A 20025-nucleotide genomic window follows, 5' to 3' on the forward strand; every position below is an offset into this window, starting at 1 on the left:
ATAAATCTGTACAGCTTTTCCTTTTAAGGGAGTTGTGTTCGTAAGAATTGCAAACTGCTTCAGGTGCGAGACACTGCAGACAGAGTCAATTTTCAATCCTAAGTTCCGGCATGAAGCATTAAGTTGTTGTCATTAAAACTATTCCTCTTTATTGTGGAATCTTTGCTCTTAATTTCAGGCAAAATTTGAGGCTCTAGTCCGTTCGGTGTTTTCTCCACAATGCATCAAATTGGGCCGAATTTCGAAAACAGCGAAATAGGAACAACTTTGATTCTAATTAAAAATATATATAATCTTCGATTTTTATTAAAATCACCCTCAGTACCTTATAGATATTAGGGACTAAAAGTATGTTGCATTATTTTGCTTCAGCCTGTTGTGAAAATTGTGAATATTTAGCCCTACTATCTGGCATGATCCAATAAGTTGTTGCCACTGAAAGCTTTTCTCAGTACTGTGCAGGCTCCTTTTTTATTCTAGCAAAAATTTGTCGCTCTGGAATTTTCTGGGGTTTTTTTTCCGGCATTACTTTGACATTGGCCAAAGTTCAAAAATATTAAAATATGGACAACTTTTATTAGGTAGAAAACAATACCATCATCTTCAATTTTCATTTGAATCTCCAGGGCAGGGTTGATGACAACATAAAATAAGATAAATTTGGCAAATTTTACCATTTCATGGAAAAACGCAAGTGAGGGCTTAATTTTTACTCTATCCTGTAATTTTTCTTTATTTTGGGGTGCAGTGGTATTTAGTCCAGCTCTTAATTATATCGTTTCATACCTCTGTTACAATAAAAATTAACAATAATATTGTTACGATACGGCAAGCCGATGAAAACAGGAGAACAGAGGGCAGCGAGATGGTCGATGACAGTGAGATGACATTTAAATAAAAATGTTGCCAGGCCTAGCGCGAGCGCTCCTGTCTGCGCCACTGCCCGCTTCTTCTTTCTTGATTTCGTCCGTAACATAACCCGGGCCACCGAGCGATCGTCCCGATCGTGGACGAGGAAATGCACGATGTTGATGATTCCATGGCATGATGATGGGCGTGTCTAGATGCTTGAAAAAGGAGAGGAAGAAGGAAGAATAGAATGGCTTGCCGGCACGATGATTCGCGATGAACCTTGGCAGGACACTCTTGGGCCACACTTTGCCACGACTCGATGACGGAGGCCAAGGCACGCACCGCATGGCATAGGCAGGGGAGAATGTCTTGAAGTGTAGCGGTGTCTTGGGTCGTAGGGTCCTTGGTCGGCACATCAGGTCAGTGGGGTCACATTAGGTCATTCGGGTCTCTCTTTGTGTCTTGTGGTCATGTGTGGCGTCTCGGGTCAGTCTCTCCTTCATCGTGTCTTGTGGTCGGGGCGGGGGGGACGGGGCGGAAAAACGGCAAGTTCTTGCTGGGTCCGGCAGGCTGGGGAACAGCCATGCAGTGCCTCCTAACCTTTCGCAGGGCGCTGATGCTCCGGACCAGGATGGGGGGGTGATGATGAAGTACCCAGCACCTCCACCAAATGTTACGATACGGCAAGCCGATGAAAACAGGAGAACAGAGGGCAGCGAGATGGTCGATGACAGTGAGATGACGTTTAAATAAAAATGTTGCCGGGCCTAGCGCGAGCGCTCCTGTCCGGGCCACTGCCCGCTTCTTCTTTCTTGATTTCGTCCGTAACAATATGTTTTTGAAGACGAATTTCCTTAAGTTTACGTAAGTACTATCATAAGCAAAACGCTCTGCAGCATGATAGTTTTGGTGTGGTTATATATGACGTTATGCTTGCAGCACAAGTAAGCCGAGATGGCGAGTATACATGTCGATGGAGCTATCTAGCCCAGAAAAAAGGCGAGGCAACATAAAGCGATCCCGCTAACTAGCAAAGTCTTGAGCAAAATGTCACACTCGAGGTTTTCCAGTTTAGGTGCGTGGCGGGCTCACTTTGTGTTGTCTCGCTTCACCTAGCCTAGATAGCTCTGTCGAAAAGAACACTCGCCATGCTGACTCATTCATGCCGCAGGTGTAAAGACATATATGATTCCACCAAAACTATCATGCTGCAGAGCATCCTGCTTATGATTTTACATAATTGCACGTTAGGAAAATCGTCTTCAAAAATGTTAATTTTTATCATAACTGAGATATAGGGTAATATAATAAATAGCTGACTGAAAACCACTGCACCCTAAGATAAAAAAAATTACAGGATGGAGTTAAAGCTAAACCGTAATTTACGTTTTCCAATGAAATTGCAGGAAATAATGAATTCATTCTATTTTAAGCTATCGTCAACCCTGGTAACAAGCAGAAAACAACTTTATAAGCACTGAGAAGGCTTTGGATATTGCATAATGCAAAATGTAGTTAAATTCAGCCAATAATAAATAGAATTTCTTATGCCTACTTCTTTAGGAGAAAGCCTAAGCAATTTTGTAGAATAATAACATGTTTAGTTTTATATTTATTTCTATATTTTATTCTACATAATGCAATATTTTTAGTTCCTGATATTTATGAAGAACTGAGGATTGCCTTATTAGATCTAAATGAAATTCGAAGAAGGTGTCATTCTTTATATTCGCATCACAGTTGTACTTTTTTTTAATTCTTGAATTTTGCTGATTCCGAAGTACTGTAGAGAAAAAACGGACAACTCTGGAGCTACAAATTTTCGCCGGAGTAAATAACAAGGCCTGCATGATACCGAGAAAATGTTTCAGTGCCAACAACTAATTGGATCGTGCCAGAATTGACAACTTTCGATCGGGACCAAAAAGGCTTTGCATTTTATTGTCTAAAATTAATATACAAGAAAAAATGTCTTTAATAGCTCTCCTAAAATGAAAAGTTGCATAGATCTATTGAGTATGAATTAATGCATGAAGGAATTTTAGTGCGCAAGCAGCAGGGCTCCAGACTTGCAACTTTTTGAAATGGCGAAAAAGGCATTTTCCACCTCTAGTGACATATGATTTTCTTTTCCTTGAAAACTACTGCCTTCGAGACCTTGATAGAGTTCTGAGCTGTTCAGTTGACTATCGACTCAATGGTCATTGAAAACGGCAGCGTTCGAAGGCCTTCGAGTCAATAGACAATCGCTTTGAGGGCCTTCGAAATGTCCGTGTGACAGCGGTATAAGGTTCATTCCTTTGATCGAGGTATTTACCCACCAGATATGAAATTTTAATTGAAGCCAAAAAAACCTCAATTACCGTTCTTACCTGAATAGATCCATATTTAATCTGTGAATAGTTTGTAGGTGTAAGAATAATAATAATAATAATAATAATTGGTTCACAGGAAAGGAAAGGTGCCGTATCTGTCACACTTGTTTCTGTGGGCACCTGAACCGCACTGTAAGGGAAGGGAGGAAAAAAATGGGAGGAAGGGAGGAAGATGGGAGTGAAAGTGGAAAGAGAGAAAGAGGAGCCGTACTGGAGGGCTATGGAGTAATTTCAACCACCTGGGGATCTTTAACCTGCGTTATTGTTTTCAGGCGATTTATCCATTGGGCAGCATTGGACGGATACTTGTTACTCATCGCTTGAGAAAGCCTGCCATTCCCTGGCCTCTTCTTCGTTCTCATAAAAAACAAAGGCAGCCAGTGAGGTCTTGGAGCAACATACTTGGGATTGGCCTAGGGCAGTGCACCTGAAGGCATTGTTTGCATGTGAGATTTAATTAGGGTGAGCCAAGCTTGTCCAGTGCAGAGACATTCTTCGGGAGCAGTGCTTGCCTTAGGTGCAGATGGTTTTGCCAAGATGCACATGAGCGGGGAGGTTGCATTGCCTGTAGCAAGCCTCAAATGGCAATATGGAGGGGTCTGTATAATCTGCTAGCCGCACTATTCGAGAGTGTAATATAGAGGGCATCCAGTTTTTGTATAGGAACATTGTACATATATGTTGTGGGATTTGGACGGCCTATGCCCACGTAGAAACCACACTGTACAGCATATAGGAACATATATGTACAGCAGAGTTGAGCTTTTTTTTTTTTTTTTGTGATAGAAGAAACATCTGGGCGAGTTGGTATGGTGACATGATGGAAAAACAGCGCTACAGACGTGGACGGAGGTGAAGAACAAACAGGACGGGCGCTGAACTCGCAACTGAAGTTTATTGAAAAAACACAGTAACCACACATTAAACAAAAACACAGTTTTTGTTTAATGTGCGGTTTGGTGCTGCTTGGCTGGGTTATATATACTGTGTTTTTTTCAATAAACTTCAGTTGCGAGTTCAGCGCCCGTCCTGTTTGTTCTTCACCTCCGTCCACGTCTGTAGCGCTGTTTTTCCATCATGTTTTTTTTTTCTTCCTCTAATCTCATTGCAGGGCCTGTAGCTGTTTCTATGCATTGAAAAGTGTTTCAGGCGACTGTGCGCACCTTTTTCCAAACTGCAGCTGAGTTCATAGATGAATTTGGCCACCTATAGTAGCATACTTCCCAGTGGTATTGAGTATAGCATACAGGCTACTAAAATATACCATTGTATTGCCTACTGTCAGTTTCTTGGAAACACAGAGTATGAAGTTAGTTTGATGTCGTCGAATTCGTTCTCATTGCTGCATTTAGTTTGGTGCTCAGAAACATAATATAGACAATTTATTATAGGGTACGAGTGTTTCTAGGTATTGTATCGATTAAGCCGATAAAGACAAAAAATGAAGACAGCTGGCAAATAGGTTCACACCCGCTCAAGTGTCTTTCTGTGATGGGTTATGAAACTCAATTTTTGGGTGTACTATTTGTCTCATTCCATTAAAAATCTTTCCACTCTGTTGATGTGTAAGAAGAGTGAGAAAAGAATGTGTAATGTTGGAAAAGCTGCTGTTCTCCTTCTATGTTCGTCCTGGCTAGCTTCTCTGATGCATATCCCAGACTGGACAGCGTGTGTTCGATTGCTCCATGGAGGACTTTTCTCTCCTGGGGACTTGTAATGAAAACAGACCTTTCTGATGCTTTTCCCAGAGAAAATAATTCATTTCAAGCCGTTAGGTTTTACATAAGAACTGTGGTTTGTTATTTGTGGGTCATTCCTTGTGTTTGAATTGCTTTCCATGTGCTCCCATGAAACCTGTGTTTTATGAGGTAGTTCTGCTGCACTGCCTTTGGAGTTGAGCAAAGGTACCGTGTGTAGGCCGCATACCAGTTTTATGCAGATTTCCAAACTGATGCAAAAAAATTAGAGGGGTTCAATGCTGCTAAACCCAATGTGAGCAACCGATCAATGCATCGAACTCGACCAGCGTTCTGTTGAACGCATCAAAGTTCACTGATGTACTAGGCAGAATCCACTTTTACGCCGTGAGCATGCAATGCCGGCAGATATTTTCTTGCTCCACATAGTCAGTTATTTATTTATTTATTTATTTATTTACAATACCTTACAGGCCTCCAGGGAGGCATTGTGCAAGGGGGGTACAAGAAGAAGTATACATACATATAATAGTGCCTAAAAAGGCAGCAAAATCAGCAGGAATGAACAGTGTTAAATGCAAAAATATATTAAGCAATCATTGCAAATATAACAACCACGCAAAAGAAAAAGCCCAACATGAACAAAATAATTAACAAGAAAACATACATATAAAGTAACCTGGCAGAAAAACAGATGCATATCTTTCAGATGGGAAAATAAAGATAGTAACAACGTAGCAACCACATGTGATAAGACAGGGAAATAAAGTGAAAACAAAGTCATGGCTCCCTGATACAGATGAGAACAGATGAAATGTTTGACTAAATGATCATGGAAAATTTCACGATTGCGCTGAGAGGCAATGTGGTTTGGAAGGTCATTCCACAGGCATACTATAACACATGGCAGGGCCGAAAAGTTAAAGGCATGAGTACTGCCATAAATGCGTGTAAAACTGTAGTTAGAGTGGAAATCTGGTTGACGAATAAGAGGGTTGTCACCGGTGCTATAACGGTGAATGAGTAGCATGGATTAATTTGTGAAATAGAGATAGAAAGGCAATATCTCGACGCAGTCTTAACGGCGGGAGCGAAAGTTCCAGCTTTATTTGTGTTACGCTTGAATGATAACTATAATTCCGTGTAATGAAACGACTGGCCCTATTTTGGATTGATTCTATTACAGTCGTGCCCCGTTAATATGCCCCCTGTTAATATGGACGACCCGTATTATGGACAGTTTTTCTGGGGACGAAACCTTTTCAATGTATTTATGCCTCGTTAATATGGAAACTCGCTGTCCGGACAATGGACAGGGGAAGAATGCACGCGCCCCACTTGGGCCCATGTATTTTTGTCTCGTTAATATGGACAGTGCTTGAAAAAAAGCACAGTAGTCCGAATGCAAGTTAAAGAAGGGCGCGCCGCCCGCGAACCTACGCGACAGCCGATACGGCGGGATGCCTGAACGAGTCCTGTGGGGTTGGAAAGAACCAACGCCGGCGTGTCGCCGTTTTAAGGAAGGAAGGAGGGAGGGGGGGGGGGGGGGGGGGGGAGCGCAAGAGCGGAGAGGAGCGTACACAGCAAACCGAGGGCCAGCGTAAGAAAGACCCCGAAAGGGGGAACCAGGAGGCTTCTGGGTGCAGCGGAAGTGCCGCCGCAGTCGGGAAAACAGCAACATGTGGTTGCAATAAATTCTGCTGAACGTGAACAGAGTGGCCGGTAAAAGCGCAAAAAAGAAATGACAAGAAGAAAGACAAGTGCCTACAGTGGCGGTGGGAACTGAAGTTTTCTTTCCCAAAGCGCAGTGTGTGTTCCATGAAGCCGTTAACGCTTTTCGGTGAGAGTTAAGACACGCTCACAAAGTACAGCGACAAAAGAGGCGACATACGAACACGCAACCGGGACCGGGCGTCCCGTCCTGGACGCGCTTCCCTCTCATGCTCCTGGTTTTCGTCCTTGTTGCGCTGTCGAATGGCCAAACTTTGCACACTAGGCGGTCCGTATGTCGGCTCCGCTTTGAGTCAACGATGCGGCCTTGACAAGGCCTGAGCTCTTCGTAGTCGGCTAGCCATCGCTCTAAACTGTACTTCAGCTTGCAGTGTTTGTTTTATGGGAACACATAAAAACGGCGCCAAGAAGATGGGATGTTCGATTTGCCCTCAGCATAGCAGCTTGCCAGCTTGACTCCTTCGCTTCCTTACAGAAACAATACAAGGCAAAAAAAGAAAGAATCAGAAGAACGGAAAGGCAGAAAGGTTAACTAGGCAAAAAAGTGCACAGCATCAGGAGCCTGTAGCCCTGAACTCTGGCTTTTGGCATGGCGGAAGTTAAACGCAAAAGAACAGAGCTGAACGTAGGCACGAAGAAATCTGTGAATACAAGCGGCAAAAGCCATCTGTCAATCCAAGCTGCGAGGGACTAGTATCGACAGCTCAGCTGTTTCCTCGCCTCAGGATAATCTCAAGCAGCTACTTAGCGGCCACTTAGCTCAGTGAAGAGCACATTCTGGAAGTGGCGGTGAGTAGAGAATCAGACGCTGATTCATCGCCCAGTGGGGAGTTCATGCTCGAAAGTTCGACCAACACAAAGCCCAGCATCACGGGTGTCATGGTAAGCGAGTCGCTTCAGGCTGCACTAAAATTTTTCGAAGACAACAATGACAAGGATAATGCACTCAAATGTGCTGGTGTTCTGTGAAATTTTGAGTCCAGTGCACACCGTTATGTACAAAAGCAGTCGTTAATTACAATTCTCTTTTCTAAATAAAATCCTATTTTTTTTTATTCATGACTCGTTATTATGGATGACTCGCTTTATGGACAGTTTTGGTCTGGAACCAAAGTGTCCATATTAACGAGGCACGACTGTATATCAACTAAGTATTTTTGATGGGGAGACCAAATGGAAGAGGCATATTCTAGTTGAGATCTAACAAATGTAAAATAGGCTTGTTTACGCACATTGGAAGGAGCGCTATGTAAGTTGCGGCGCAGGAAACCTAGAGACCGGGAAGCATTAGCTGAAATGGTAATTATGTGATTCGCCCACGAGAGATTCGGTGTTAGGTGAACACCTAAGTATTTATATTCATTTTTCCGCGCCAATATGTTGTTACTAATGGTGTAAGGAAAGTGAGAAGTAGCTGGCTTGCGAGTAAAAGAGATTATGTTACACATGGAGACATTCAAGGTCATTAGCCATGTGTTACACCAATTGTTAATGATATCCAAGTCGCATTGAAATGCGCTATGGTCACCAGTACTTTCTATTACTCTATATATGATGCAGTCATCAGCAAATATTCGCATTTTGGATTAAATGTTGTTCGGTAAGTCGTTGATATAAATTAAGAAGAGTAACGGACCAAGGACACTTCCTTGCGGTACACCCGACATGACATCTGAGAGAGGAGAGGAATAATGATTAACAACTGTGAATTGCTGGCGATTAGAAAGGAAGTTGCGAATCTATGACAAAGTTAGAGAGTGTAAGCTATGAGCAGAAATCTTCGATATTAGACGACAGTGTGCTACGCGATCAAATGCTTTTGAGAAGTCAAGAAAGGCGCAGTCAGTTTGTAAGTTGTTGTTCATATTGGAATGAAGGTCAGTAGTGAATTCGAAAAGCTGCGACTCGCAAGAAAAGCCTTTTCTAAAGCCATGTTGATTGGGAAAGAAGAAATTATTAGATTTCAGGTGACCATAAATATTAGACGCAATAATGTGCTCAAGCATCTTGCAGCAGATGCATGTTAGCGAAATGGGGCGGTAGTTTTCGCGGGAGTGTTTATTGCCACTTTTGTAAACTGGTACCACTTTTGCTATCTTCCAATCGTCAGGGAGCATGCCCGTTAATAATGATTGCCGAAATATATGAAGTAAGAGAGTACTAGACACAGAAATAGTGTTTTTTAATATTTTGGAATTGATCTCATCAATGCCACTTGAAGAGGATACCTTAAGGCTAGTGATCAAATGGACTATGCCATCTAATGTAATGTCAATCGGAGCCATATACGGGTAGTCAAAATCAGATATGTGGGAAACTTTAGAACTGTCTTCTGTAGTGAATACTGATGTAAAAAAAGAGTTAAATACTTTTGGACAGTCAACATCAGAGTAAGGAATGTTTTTGATGTCGTGTATGGAAATGTCATCATTCATGCTATGCTGACCTATTATCTTGCAGAATTTTCTCGGATTATTCTTTAGCAGAGAAGGAAGGTCTTGTGAAAAATATTTAGCTTTAGCATCACAAAGAACAGAGCAGTATGTTTTCAGGTAGTTTTTATACTTACTCCAAGCAATCGGTGTGGGGGGTATTACATAAGGGGTGGGAGTACAAACATAGATTGAATATGATTGCCTACATGGTATTTATGGAGTGCATATTTAAACTGTTTACAAAACTTGATGGGCAGGTGATGGCGTCAACATCGTGGGGAAGGCCATTCCAGTCTTTTGCAGTGCGAAGAAAGAATGATGAAGAAAAAGTGACGGTGCGGGCGCGCTGGCATGAGACTACTAGTAGATGGCCGGTGCGATGAGATATGCGAGCTGGCGGTGTGATGTAGGGTGGTTGGCCGAGGGAGCTGTAAAAAAACTTATGGAACAGATTAAGAGAAGCAATGCGACGACGATGGGCAAGAGTTGATAAACCTGATTGCCGTTTAAGTGACGATACACTGATGTCATACGAATAGGAAGAATGAACGAACCTCATGGCTCGATTTTGGACAGATTCTAGTGAATTGATGAGATATGCTTGTTGCGGGCTCCAGATAGCAGACGCGTATTCTAGTTTGGGTCGGATGAGCGATTGGTAGGCGAGAAGTTTAATACTTTGAGGGGCGTGCCGTAAATGGCGTTTCAAAAACCCAATGATCGGTTAGCTGACGCGACGATGTTCGTTACATGTGAGCGCCAGGAGAGATCCTGGCACAAGGTGACGCCTAAGTACTTGTATGAGCATACAGATTCTAGTGGAGTGTTAGCAGCCGAGTAAGTGAAAATGTGGGGGTTACGCCGGCGGTGAAAAGATACGAGTTTACATTTATTAGGATTAAGCGACATTAGCCAGTCATCGCACCAGACGTATTGCGTTAATGTCGTTTTGGAGCTGTGATTGGTCAGAGATGTTGGAAATTGTGTGGTAAATAACGCAATCATCGGCAAACAGACGAACATTGCAAACCAGGTTTGAGGGTAAGTCGTTTATATAGATTAAGAATAGGAGGGGAGCTAATACAGAACCTTGGGGTACGCCTGATGTTACTGGAAGAGGGTTAGAACTGTGTCCATTAACGAGAACAAACTGAGAGCGGTTAAAAAGGAATTCTTCGATCCATAATAAGACGTTAGGATGCAGATTTAGCATGGTTAGTTTCAGCAGTAAACGCCTGTGGGGAACTTTGTCAAATGCTTTAGCGAAGTCTAGAAAAATAGCGTCAGTTTGTAAGTTTAGGTCGAGGCTGGAGTGAACGTCATGAAGAAAGATGGCCATTTGAGTTTCACATGACAGACCCTTGCGAAACCCGTGCTGTGAGGGATGAAAGAAGTTGTTACTGTCAAGAAAGTTCATGATTTGAGAATAGATGACATGTTCCATGATTTTGCAAGGTATGCTCGTTAATGATATGGGACGGTAATTTAAAGGAGTATCTTTCTTGCCTGATTTATAGACGGGAATGACCTTCCCCACTTTCCAGTCATCCGGAATGCATCCTGTAGAAAGCGACTGAGAAAACAATAACAATAAGTATATTGCAGAAATGCTGTTAGTATTGCGAAGTATTTTGGAGTTAATTTCGTCGACGCCGGCCGATGATGAAGTTTTAAGGTGTTCGATTAGCGAGGAAATGCCAGCTTCAGAAAACACGACAGCAGGCATGTTGGACTGTATATTGGCGGTGGAAGGCACAGTTGGTGGTTGAATTTCATTAGTGAATACAGATGAAAAGGCATTATTAAAAATATCAGCGCATTCTTTGTCATCTGCGTCTTCGCCAGACTGTATAGTAAGAGTGATGGTATGTGCTGGGTGCTCACTTATTACCTGCCAGAACTTTCTGGGATTGGAAGTCAACAATTTCGGGAGGTCGTTGTGAAGGAAAGAGTATTTCGCATTGCGGTCTCTAAATAGCATCCAGTTGTCATTGACAGACCAGTCAGAGAAACCAGGGAGCAGTAACTTGTCAGAAAATTCCTGAAGTTCTGATAGCATTGTAATCAGCTCTATTGTAATCACGAATTTGTCTTCTCGCAGTGCCACAGAATGGTAGCGGAATGTTAATAGTCACCTGAAGCAAATTGTGGTCACTGAATCCATCCAAAAAATTTATGTTACTAATTGTTTCAGGTGCTGTTGTAAAGATGAGGTCAAATATATTGAAACCAGGGGTGGGCTTGGTAACTATTTGAAATAGGTTAAAATCTAAACTCACGTTTATGAAATTTGTTGAGATATTACAAGGAGATGATAGCTTTATCCAGTCAATCTGCGGAAAGTTAAAATCCCCAAACAGATAAGTGATATCGGCCTGGAAGAGTTCAAGCGCCCTCATCATGCTTTCACGAAGTTTATTTGGAAAGCAACTGTCGGAATCTGGTGCACGGTAGCAGTTACCTATCAAAATTTTGGAAGACGAAATCATGCAAGCTGTCCAGATTATTTCTAAATCGGATCCAGTGTCAATGACGAATGATGTAAAACTTTTTCTTATTCCCAGGAGGACGCCTCCCCCGCGCCTTTGAGGTCGATCACGCCTATATATATTGAATGAAGTGGAGCCCGATAGCGCTTCATGATCACTGATATCGGGTTGGAGCCATGTTTCGGTGAATACAATAATGTCAGAATCGCTATCTTCAAGAAAAGATGTGACAAGAGTGCGCTTCGATAGAATACTTCGTATGTTATAGACAAAAATGAGGAGACGACAGCTGGTTTAGGCTTGTGATAGTTGGGAAAATCAAATCTGGATAGTGGCTATTGTTCCAAAGGGATGACAGTGTTAGAAGTGATGTCGTAGATGTACGTTTGTGAATCCATGCGCAGCTTGTCTACCGATAGCTTGAATTTTTTCTTGTCATTCATTTTTGCGAATTCAATCAGCTTTGACCTGACCTTCCGTGTTGCAAGTGAAAAATCCTCACGAATGGCAAACGTTGTTCATTTCAACCTAAAACCACAAGACAGAATGCGGTCCTTGTCTTTAAAATACGTGAACTTTTGCTATTATAGGGCGTTGCTTTTCGGTCTGATATTTTCCTAGCCTGTGAACTCTTTCGAATTGTTACCCAGTTGTGGCGATACCTAGTTTGTCCCAGCAGAGGTTAATTACTTTTTGTTCAGACGTTGCCCAGTCCTCTTTTGGGTCGTCTTCCACCCCAAAGAAAAGCAGATTACAACGTCGCATCCTATTTTCAGTATCGTCACATCGTGACGAAATGGCTGCCAACTGGTCTGAGACAATAACCAAATCCGCAGCGTTTATCCCATCGTCCGTAGTAGCGTGCGAGGCAAGGGTCGCTTCCAAGGCCGCCACTTTACTACTCAGTAGTTGCACTTCATTGCTGCTACTTGTTTTTCTTTGACAATTATGAATTCATCCAATTGTGAACTATATCCTTCCTCAAGTTTACTAATAGTTTCAAGAGCCTCAGCAAATGCTTCAGCTTCAGTTTTATTCATTGGACCAGGGTTTGCTTCCACGTCACCCGCGAGCATGAGCAGAATTTCACACAAAGCAAGGTAAAAACCAAAGACGCTAACACTCGCTTCAACACATCATTCATCTCTAGTGGGCACGACACCGCAAAAAGACAGTAATTGCTGCTCTTAACACAGGTCGCGTTATTCAGATGACTAACCTGTAACATCAACCAGCGTGAGTAAGGCATCCTTTGTGCGGTGTCGTGGCCGAAGTGACCGGGGGGTGGGTGGCTTTTAAGCTGCGCTCCAGCCGCTTCGAATTGTGATGCAGTTCCGGGTTGCCAGACCAAGAAACGGTTTTCTTCCAAAGTTGGTGCCAGGCGAGTCGTAGGAGGCAAAGTAGGACGCAGGTAGGTAGGCGGCAGCAGGTCGCTTCCTAGAAGCCCAGGGCAGGCCACCCAGGTGACAGCGGCCTGTAACATCAACCAGCGTGAGTAAAGCATCCTTTGTGCGGTGTCGTGCCCGAAGTGGCCGGGGGGTGGGTGGCTTTTAAGCTGCGCTCCAACCGCTTCGAATTGTGATGCAGTTCCGGGTTGCCAGACCAAGAAACGGTTTTCTTCCAAAGTTGGTGTCAGGCGAGTCGTAGGCGGCAAAGTAGGACACAGGTAGGTAGGCGGCTGCAGGTCGGTTCCTAGAAGCCCAGAGCAGGCCACCCAGGTGACAGCGGCCTGTAACATCAACCAGCGTGAGTAAGGCATCCTTTGTGCGGTGTCGTGCCCCTGTGCATGCACGCTGCGGTGCGTACATGCACAGTGCGGAAACTACTCTTCTCCTCCTCTTCACACTTAAGCTCAGCCTTTAAGGGTATGACTCGATAGCGTAGGCTACCAGCCCACATATAAAGCCTCGCTTTAACTAAGCCATATGAATGTGCTTGCGTGGCGTAGGGGTAACGTGAATTCAAATGTCACCCTCCCACATGAAAGGAGAGGCCCGAGTTGGCACTCTTTCAAGCACCCAGACTCCAGCGAAATGCTCAAGGGTAGCATAGTGCAGCTTTCGCTACAGAAAATTATAGGGGACACTAAAGCTTCACTTTTAAGGGCATGATGCAGTAGCGTAGGCTACGACCCCACATATAAAGCCCCGCTTTAACCCAAGCCGTGTGAATGTGCCTGCACGGCCCTGGGGGTAACATGGAATATGCAAGTGTCCTGGCAGGCTGATTCTGATATCGCCTTCCCATATGAAAGGAGAGACCCTAATTGGCACCTCCTACCGAACGGAACGCCAAGCAACCTTACATCCAGTCAGTGCGTGGCCATGTCAACTGCCATCTACTGCCTGCCAGCGCATGCTCGTGATATTTCGCTCACAATGCCGACGCCATATTTTCGGGTGAACGGGGCCTTTAACACTGTTGCATTAAAATGCTGGGAGAAGCGCAGCATAAGTGGTAAGCATATGTGCAGTGTGATTGTAAACTCCTTTGCATAGATGTACCCAATTCATTTCAATCACACTTATTGATGATCTTCGTTTGAGTACAAAAAAGATAGCAGTGGTCATTGTAGCTGGTCCACGCTGAGCTGGCCAGTGAACAGCAGCATGAGGGTGTATAAAAGATGCAGCACAAGGAGCCGTCCACTGCACTATCAGCAGATGTTTGTTCAGTGGGTGTATACAGTCTCATGCTGCAAAAAGAAACCAGAACGCCACCAAGTCACGCTGATGCGAGTTGTGCACGAGTTGAAACCACGACAAATGAATTTTCCTGTTCTAGGGTTCTAGAATGTAGTCGTGTTGCTTCTCGATACCCTTCATTCGTAATCAAGGCAACAGAAGGAATGGCATTTCACTTATAGTGGCCCTCTTTAACAGAAAACATTTTTAGACTAAAGCGTGTTGTTGTTTTTTTTAAATTTTTTTTCTGCATCAAACTGATTTGTGCACTTCCAGGACTGCCTACAAATGAAGGCTAGATGTTCAGATGGCACATCCGTCACTGCTGCATGTGAAATTATTTTTTTGGTCTCAGTGCAGTCACACACTTCTTGTATCAACCATCGTTTAGAGAAATGTCACAACGCTGCTCTTGGTTATAACACTTGTGCCAAAACAGAGGTGGCACTTGGCGGCCAGTTGTGTTTAGTATTATGTTCAACTGGGTTGCTTGTGTCATTTGGTTCATTAGAAGTCTGCAGCAAAATTGAACATGTTGTTGAGTTGTCCACAGAAATTTAAGCATATTAAATGAATTGGAGGTGCACCACTCTCATTCCTGTCTGCCTAGAAGGGAGATAGTTGTGTACCTTTTCAGCTTTGCATGAAACCAGCGCTGCTCCAGCAGCAGTGCAGTGTGGTGAGCCATAGGTTTGCCTCCCTGGCCTGCTTTGGAAAAGTGCATCCATGGCACCACCACTTATGAGGGGAACAGGCACAGGAGTCTGCTTTGGTGGAACTGGCACAGCTTTGCAATGGTGCTGACTACCGACTCAATTAGTCAAATCAGAGAAGTGCCCTGCCCACACTTTGCATAAAACTAAAATAACTAGCAGATTCAACCCTTGTGCAAAATGTGAGTGGAATTCTTTGCATCTCTCTAATGGGCCAATGCTTGGACTCTCAGCGGTCTTGCTCTGCTTCTAGCTGCAGGATTACCAGTACGACATCATCAAATACACATCATTAGTGTGTCGCTTTGGTTTCTTGTCTTGGTTGCGACTCCATACTGCATTCACCTAAAGGAGTTTGAACTGTGCTTTTTGACTATTGGATGACCCTTCTCTACGCCCAATTTTGTTCATATGTACATTTTATTTTGTAAAATGTTGGTTTCTGATGTGATGCTGTTTTCTTTTTTTCTCAGCATGCCAGCCACGCGATACTTTATACGGTGTGGGAATGAAGCTGGTTTGGTGTGGGAAAAAAGTTTCTACTTGAGCTGCTGATGCGTCTCGTACAGAAGGTGTTTCATGGCCCTTATGTTTAAAAGCCTGTCTAGCGGCATGTCGGATTTCTCACTTGAGTGTTTCTAGTTATCAGTGAATCCAGTGCCTGAATCCCTTTTCTCTTTGAGCAGCCAGGTACTGCTACAATAGTAGGATACAACTGAAAAAAAAAAAAAAAAAAAGTACAGTAGCTGTTGCTATCGGCCATGGTACGCTTCATGTGTATTACTCCACTGAACAGTAAATGAAATTAGTTCTTGAAGACCATACCAAACAAGCTAGAGGCATTAAAATTCCTGAGCTTGAATTATGTTTAGCTTATTTAAGTAAGCGGAAAAGCTTGTAACAGCGGACTACTTCCTGTCGCGGAGTAATTGTGTGTGGCGGTGAGTGCAGCCTTGAGTGCTTGAGTTGTATCCAGTTGTAAACATTGAAGTGTCTATTTTTTGTGTAAATAAATTGTCTGCATTCGTGGTATCAGTGTATATATGTGCCCTTGTTATAATATAATAGTGACTCGTCTGTGGACATACATGCGAGTTAGGAGCTGCACAGCACAAAATCTGGCATAGCTTGCAAGTTGTTACAATCAAAAGCTAGGTAATTTCATTTGTGTTACTACTGTGAGAATTTTGTGCTAGCCAGCGATGCTATGCACTGCACTTATTTATTGAGCACATGCAGTTATTTGTGAAGCGCATTCGAAGATAATAGCAACTGTGTTGGAGTTAATAAATTAAAATTATCCGCTCAGTGCATCCGTTGCTCCTGCGAAGAAGAAAAAACAAAAAAAAAAAACGGAGTGACCTCCTTTTGCTGTATTGATGATTGTTGACAATAAACAGACGTTCGTTACGCACTTGTGATTGCAGTCCTTGATGCTCTTTCGTGCTCACCATACCGCATTTCACTGGAAATGAGCTGTAAAAGTGTACAGGTTGTGTGATTAGTCTTCTTGAGACAGCTGCTTTTCCAAGGCCCTTTGTTTCTGCAGGATAGTGATGTTTTCTATCTGTCGCATCCTCTGCCTTTCCAAATCCTTGATAACACCTTCGTGAAGCTGAGTGCGTTCGACTTCTTGCCGGTAGTGGACGTAGAAAACAATTCCCGCTGACACAGCGACGGAGCCCGCGAGGCAGAACTTTGCCATTGATGACATGACTTTCTGAAGCAGGATAAATTAATTCCGGGCGTAGTTCAAGTGCCGTGTTCCAGTGGTAACGTGACTAAAAGTGCTCGCAACGAACGCTCGCACGACGCATAGAAACCAAATGATCGCACACGTCTTCTGCAGCTGCGACACGCCGATCGCCAAGGGTAAACCATGCAAACCGCTAGGGGGATCAAAATGGCGGAAGCTTCGTCGCACTGGAATATGGCTAAACTGCTAAAACACTCCTAAACTGTGGAGAAACACGCCAAGTGGGCTCTACGTGCTTGGTATGGCCGTACAACGAGCATCGTCGTTGCTGCTTGCGTTCAAAGCAAAGGTGAGAGAGCGTTGGCGCGCGTGTTTTCCGAGGTGATCGGTAGCAATGTTCAGTGAGGTGGCCGCTGCCGTCTATAAGTTCTCATCGCAGTTAATACGATTGGCAGGGTCAAAACGCGGCCTTGCCGTTTTTGAATTGTCGTTCGTGCTGTAGTACTCGAAACCGTTGAACCTGCCGTACGTTTAGTAATAATTAGTGCCGAAACTGCATGACCGATATTGTACGGCGCGATGGCCTGCCGTGAATGCGATGGTGGACTAGTTCCTCCTGGTCGCCCCGCGCGATGAGCGCATTGGCAATGGGATTTCGCTTGGCACTTACATTGGCGCGCGCTAAAAATTCGTTTTTCAAACGTTGCCAATTTCCCGACAGTCGGATATCTATCCATGAATTGTCGCTGTCTGATATTTTGCCATAACTTCCGCATTTTACATGCGTCTCTATTTTCCCTATCAAAAGTTACCAAGTGTGAAGTGGTTTTAACATGACCATTTGGACTAGATGGCGCGAATCAAACATACTGAACCAGCGAAGACACAGAAACACAAGAAAAGTTTTTCCGTGTCTTTCGCTGGTTCAGTATGTTTAAGTTGTTTTTTCCGAGGATGCCAGCTACGTCGCCCTACATAAAAGCGGCTTTGAATTCGCCGACTTTTATTTCAGATCGAAGAATCGGTAGCTTTGGTTCCTGACATGGTGGCTGAAGAAAAGCTGAAAGCTGTTCAGTTCTGGAATGTTATCTCTGAGAGACTGCAACAAATCGTGAATGATAGTGCAGCTGACATCAACGCATTGGCTCTCAACATCCACGGCGAAGACATCAGTGTGGTATGAACCTGCTACGAAATCGAACGACAAAGTAATAGTAGGCTGCATAGTGCGCCGTCGCAAAAATTTGTTTTGGCACCTCTGCTGGCATACCCCTGGCCTTTTCAGCAAGAAAAGAATATGCTAGGATCAATTGGACTTCTTGTTCCGATTGGACATTCCAAACAGACTCCTACTGGATAGCAATAGTGCAAAGTATAAATGAACTGCCATTAGACACAGCAGTAGTTCTAACTGGTAGGTCACATTCCACAAAGATATTCAGTCAAATCAGTCATTGTCAACTAATGAATCTAATTTGCCTGTTTAAGTGCACACACTGTATCTGAAGAAACATTTTCCTATTTGATAAACAAGGTAAAACTAATGGTTCTTGTAATAAGAACGACCTGCAGCTTAACCTAGTAAGTCTTATTCATTATCTTATTGCCACTGCGGTCAAAATTAAATAATGGCTTTCAGTGGGAAAGCATCACTGGCCCAAGCAAGAGTGGAGCATAGAAGCGGGAGAAGTGTGTTCATTAAATGTCTTGTGCCATTAGTGTCTGGCTGTGTAGTGTTTCTTGTTTGTGATGTATGCTTGTCTCTCTGCCTTGATTTCCATTCCCAAGTGGAAATACATAAGTTTTCCATTGGTATGTCCCTGCTGGACCCATTATGGGCAATGGGTCGTATCTGTTGGGCTAGAACATAATTGGAACTTCCCATTTGGTTTCATTTTTTTTTTCTTCTTTTACGGAGAAATTTTGACGACAGCGAGTGCCATCATAGCTGTGGCAACATTGATGCCTGGTTTTGAGGGAGGTGTCCTAAAGGACTCTGAATTGATTTGGGCATACATCACACAGCACAAGGGTGCTCTTATGTTTCGCCTCCATCAGAATCTACAGCTGCCACGAGCGGAATCAAACCCTCAACCTTAAGGTTGGTTCACATGCAAGCGATTGAATGAACTGGGCAGCAAGCAGCAGCGACCGAGCAAAGATTTCCAGCCTGTTAGAACTGCGTCATTCTGACCGCTCAAGCCGCCGCGACAGCTCAAAACAGGTGTTTGTGTCACCCTGGCAGAAATTGCTAGTGTTTTTGTGTGGATGTGAAACAGGCTTTAGAGCTATTTATTGATAATGCCAGTTGTAAAATGTCCACAGGGTTCATGTATTTAAAAAAAAAAGAAAGGCATTTTGAATTGGTCAAAATTCAGGTGATTACTGATAGTGGCAGTGCCTGTGGCCATTAAATTGTGTCCAAGTTGCAAACTTTGAGATTTTTGATAAATGCACAACCGTCTGACAACAAAATCAGTTGAGAAGACACAGTAGCAATTATTCTTAGGCATGATATTCGTAGAGATAATTAAAAGATAAAAATGCACTTTTCAGAAGACAGTGACGACAATAGCAGACAATAATAGGTTATAGTGACAGATTTTATTTGCTGATGCTTTTCGATGCTACAGCCCGTAAGCACCTGAAAAGTGTGTGCTAAAGCCAACAGTTTTTTGAAGCAGAGTTTTAAATTGGCATTTAAACTTGTTCTTAAATATTTGGGGTGAGTTGTTGAATGACTGGTGTTAGTGACAGAAATTTGATTATTTGAAAGTGACAGAAAAAATGCCGATGTACTAAGTCTCATTTGAGGATGGCTTTTGATCAGTGATGAAGGTAAAAGAACAGCAGACAAACTATTTTGCTGGGGCTTGTACCCCAGGCATTTGGAAGTACCAAAAGAGTGATTAAAGAAGTTCATACTGGGGACACCCGAGGAGGCAAAACTGGGAACTTACAACAACAGTACTGGCTGTACATCCTCAAAGGTAGCAGGATGTTAGTCTGTTGCTACTATGACACTGCAGCCTAAGGAACAGACGAGGTCAGGTTGAACTGCTTATGTAGAGACGTTTTTTTCTGTTCTGCTGTGTGAAGGAATCTGTTCCCGCCATCCATGAAGGTGACTAATTGATTTGTTACTGTTGAATTATGATACATAGTGAGATTTTTCCGATCATGGTGGGCATGTGTGTTATTTGAAATGGCAACACAACTCTGCAAAGGATTCCGCAAACTGCTCTCTGCATGCTTTCTTTGCAGTGATAGAAATACCTGTGATGCCAAGCTCAGCTTAGAATGCTGGTGGGGATTTGTTTTGCTAACTTTACACTTGATCTGTTTTGCTTGAA

At 43.3% G+C, this 20025-nt stretch overlaps 3 protein-coding genes across 17 annotated transcripts in view; 2 read left to right on the forward strand and 1 right to left on the reverse strand.

Annotated features, from left to right (window-relative positions):
• LOC146207079 (armadillo repeat-containing protein 10-like) overlaps positions 1-16337 on the forward strand; it is a 32546-nt gene extending 16209 nt beyond the window's left edge. The window contains exon 7 of the transcript XR_014705898.1: positions 1462-16337. The gene's annotated coding sequence lies outside the window, so the exon portion shown is untranslated. The remainder of the gene's footprint in view (positions 1-1461) is intronic.
• On the reverse strand, positions 15686-16690 carry LOC146207080 (protein PET117 homolog, mitochondrial). The gene has a single exon (XM_084597565.1). The coding sequence runs from the start codon at positions 16688-16690 to the stop codon at positions 16478-16480; it is 213 nt and encodes a 70-aa protein (XP_084453691.1). The 3' UTR covers positions 15686-16477.
• Positions 16691-16880: 190 nt separating this feature from the next.
• Positions 16881-20025, forward strand: part of LOC146207081 (uncharacterized) — a 46365-nt gene continuing 43220 nt past the window's right edge. For all 15 annotated transcript variants that reach the window (XR_014705875.1, XR_014705705.1, XM_084596724.1 and 12 more), the window contains exons 1-2: positions 16881-17021; positions 17685-17849. Coding sequence is in view for 13 of the 15 variants with exons in the window: in XM_084596724.1 (XP_084452850.1) it covers positions 16974-17021; positions 17685-17849 (213 nt within the window). In the remaining 2 variants the exon portion in view is untranslated. The remainder of the gene's footprint in view (positions 17022-17684; positions 17850-20025) is intronic.

Source organism: Amblyomma maculatum, chromosome 1, assembly GCF_055883805.1.
Source record: "Amblyomma maculatum isolate TAMU_Amacu chromosome 1, ASM5588380v1, whole genome shotgun sequence".
NCBI lineage: Eukaryota > Metazoa > Arthropoda > Arachnida > Ixodida > Ixodidae > Amblyomma > Amblyomma maculatum.

What these genes read in the sequence shown, in the direction of transcription:
- LOC146207080 (XM_084597565.1), bottom strand. Translation starts at nt 16,690, where the DNA reads ATGTCATCAATGGCAAAGTTCTGCCTCGCGGGCTCCGTCGCTGTGTCA.